At 39.9% G+C, this 2029-nt stretch overlaps 1 protein-coding gene across 1 annotated transcript in view; it reads left to right on the forward strand.

Annotated features, from left to right (window-relative positions):
• The window catches only part of ZNF207 (zinc finger protein 207), an 18786-nt gene that overhangs the window by 7429 nt on the left and 9328 nt on the right, over positions 1–2029 (forward strand). The window contains exons 3-4 of the mRNA XM_015564133.1: positions 520–658; positions 1905–2023. Of these exons, the coding sequence (XP_015419619.1) occupies positions 520–658; positions 1905–2023 (258 nt within the window). The remainder of the gene's footprint in view (positions 1–519; positions 659–1904; positions 2024–2029) is intronic.

Below are 2029 nucleotides of genomic sequence, written 5' to 3' on the forward strand. Positions count from 1 at the left end.
CAATGATGAGAGAGACTTATTGAGTGGCTGCCTCCTGCACGCCCCCTACTGAGGATCAAGGCCACAGCCTGGGCATGTGCCCTTGACCAGAATTGAACCTGGTCCCCAGACTGAGGCTCTGTCCACTGAACCAAACCAGCTAGGGATAGAACCACTCACTCTTTTTTTTCCTTTTTTAAAAAATATATTTTATTGATTTTTTTACAGAGAGGAGGGGAGAGTGATAGAGAGTTAGAAACATTGATGAGAGAGAAACATCGACCAGCTGCCTCTTGCACACTCCCTACTGGGGATGTGCCCGAAACCAAGGTATATGCACTTGACCGGAATCAAACCTGGGACCTTTCAGTCCAAAGGCCGACACTCTATCCATTGAGCCAAACCAGTTAGGGCAGAACCAGTCACTCTTAACCAACATACTAAATGGTCTCTTGAGTAATTTGAAATTACTCTCTGAAATACTTTTATGAGACACTTTTACCTATCTGATGGAGGGTTTTGTTTGTTTTTTAATGTTAGGTGCATAAAGAGACAATAGATGCTGTACCAAATGCAATACCTGGGAGAACAGACATAGAGTTGGAAATATATGGTATGGAAGGTATTCCAGAAAAAGACATGGATGAAAGAAGACGACTTCTTGAACAGAAAACACAGGGTAAATATTAATGTATGCTGTTTCTTAAAATAGCTTCACTAGTGAGAGTATTGCTACTTTAAAGTATAAATTTAATGGTAGATGTTAGATTTATTCAGTTATATTTGTCTTATGTTTGAAGTTGTGTATTGATTTTCTATCCTATATAATAAAAGGTTAATAGGCAAATTGTCCCCTCAATCAGGAGTTCAACCAGGGGGTGGGGCCGGCCGGCAAACCGCCTGCAGGGCCGCACTTCCCTCCCCCTCACTGGCCCAGGCTGATCACCCCCCCACCTGTGCATGAATTTGTGCACTGGGCCTCCAGTCTATAATAATAAAAGCATAATATGCTAATTAGACCGGACATCCTTCTGGACAACCTTCCTGGACGAAGCTGAAGCTGCAAGGGAAGCCTGGGTCCCGGGTACCAGAGGGAAGCCGGTGCAGGCACCTGGCGGAAGGAAGGCCTACTCTTGCACGAATTTCATGCATCAGGCCTCTAGTGATATGATAAATGGGAAAAATGTAGTTCAACTCAGGTGTCAAATTTAATTCCCTTCCTATTTTAATGTGTGTAACTAAATAATACTGTTTGGATCATTTCAAATATTCATGACTGAATTCCAAGTGGAATTATCAAGTGCTGAGGCCTTTGAAAATAAAGGTAGTTGGTATTTGTTTTTAATTGGTTTGAGAGCAAGAGAGACGTCAATTTTGTTGTTCCACTTACTTATCTATTCACTGATTGATTCTTAATGTACCCTGACCAGGGATAGAACCCCCAATCTTGGCTATGGGATGATGCTCTAACCAACTGAGCTCCCTGGCCTTGGCAAAGGTAGCTTGTTTTGATTTATGTAAACCACTAGTTGTATACATTTTTAAAAATTTTGACATTGAAGCCACATACTATCCAGTTGATAGGAGCTGTTATTAATCACCTATGGAACTTTTAGTTTTGAAAAGTATTGCAGAGAGGTCAGGCCTCTTTACCGTAGTTTACCTTTTTGGATGGAATAGAAAGCTGTTTTTAAAAAATAAAACTGACTTAGAATTATTTTTACCTGTCATAGAATGGGTAATTGCTTAATATAGGTTGAAAACACATTTGAAGAGTAAAGAATAATATTAGCAGAAATATTTTTAGAAGAAAAATTTTATGAGCTAGTTGCACTGAAATAATTTTTTTAAATGTTGAATGTCTTAAACTTGCTTTGGTTCCCTGTCCCCCCTTCTCTATGGGAAAATTAAAACTTTTCTAACAGAGAGTCAAAAAAAGAAGCAGCAAGATGATTCTGATGAATATGATGATGACGACTCTGCAGCTTCAACTTCATTTCAACCACAGCCTGTTCAACCCCAACAAGGCTATATACCCCCAATGGCACAG

Source organism: Myotis davidii, unplaced genomic scaffold (assembly GCF_000327345.1).
Source record: "Myotis davidii unplaced genomic scaffold, ASM32734v1 scaffold699, whole genome shotgun sequence".
Taxonomy (NCBI): domain Eukaryota; kingdom Metazoa; phylum Chordata; class Mammalia; order Chiroptera; family Vespertilionidae; genus Myotis; species Myotis davidii.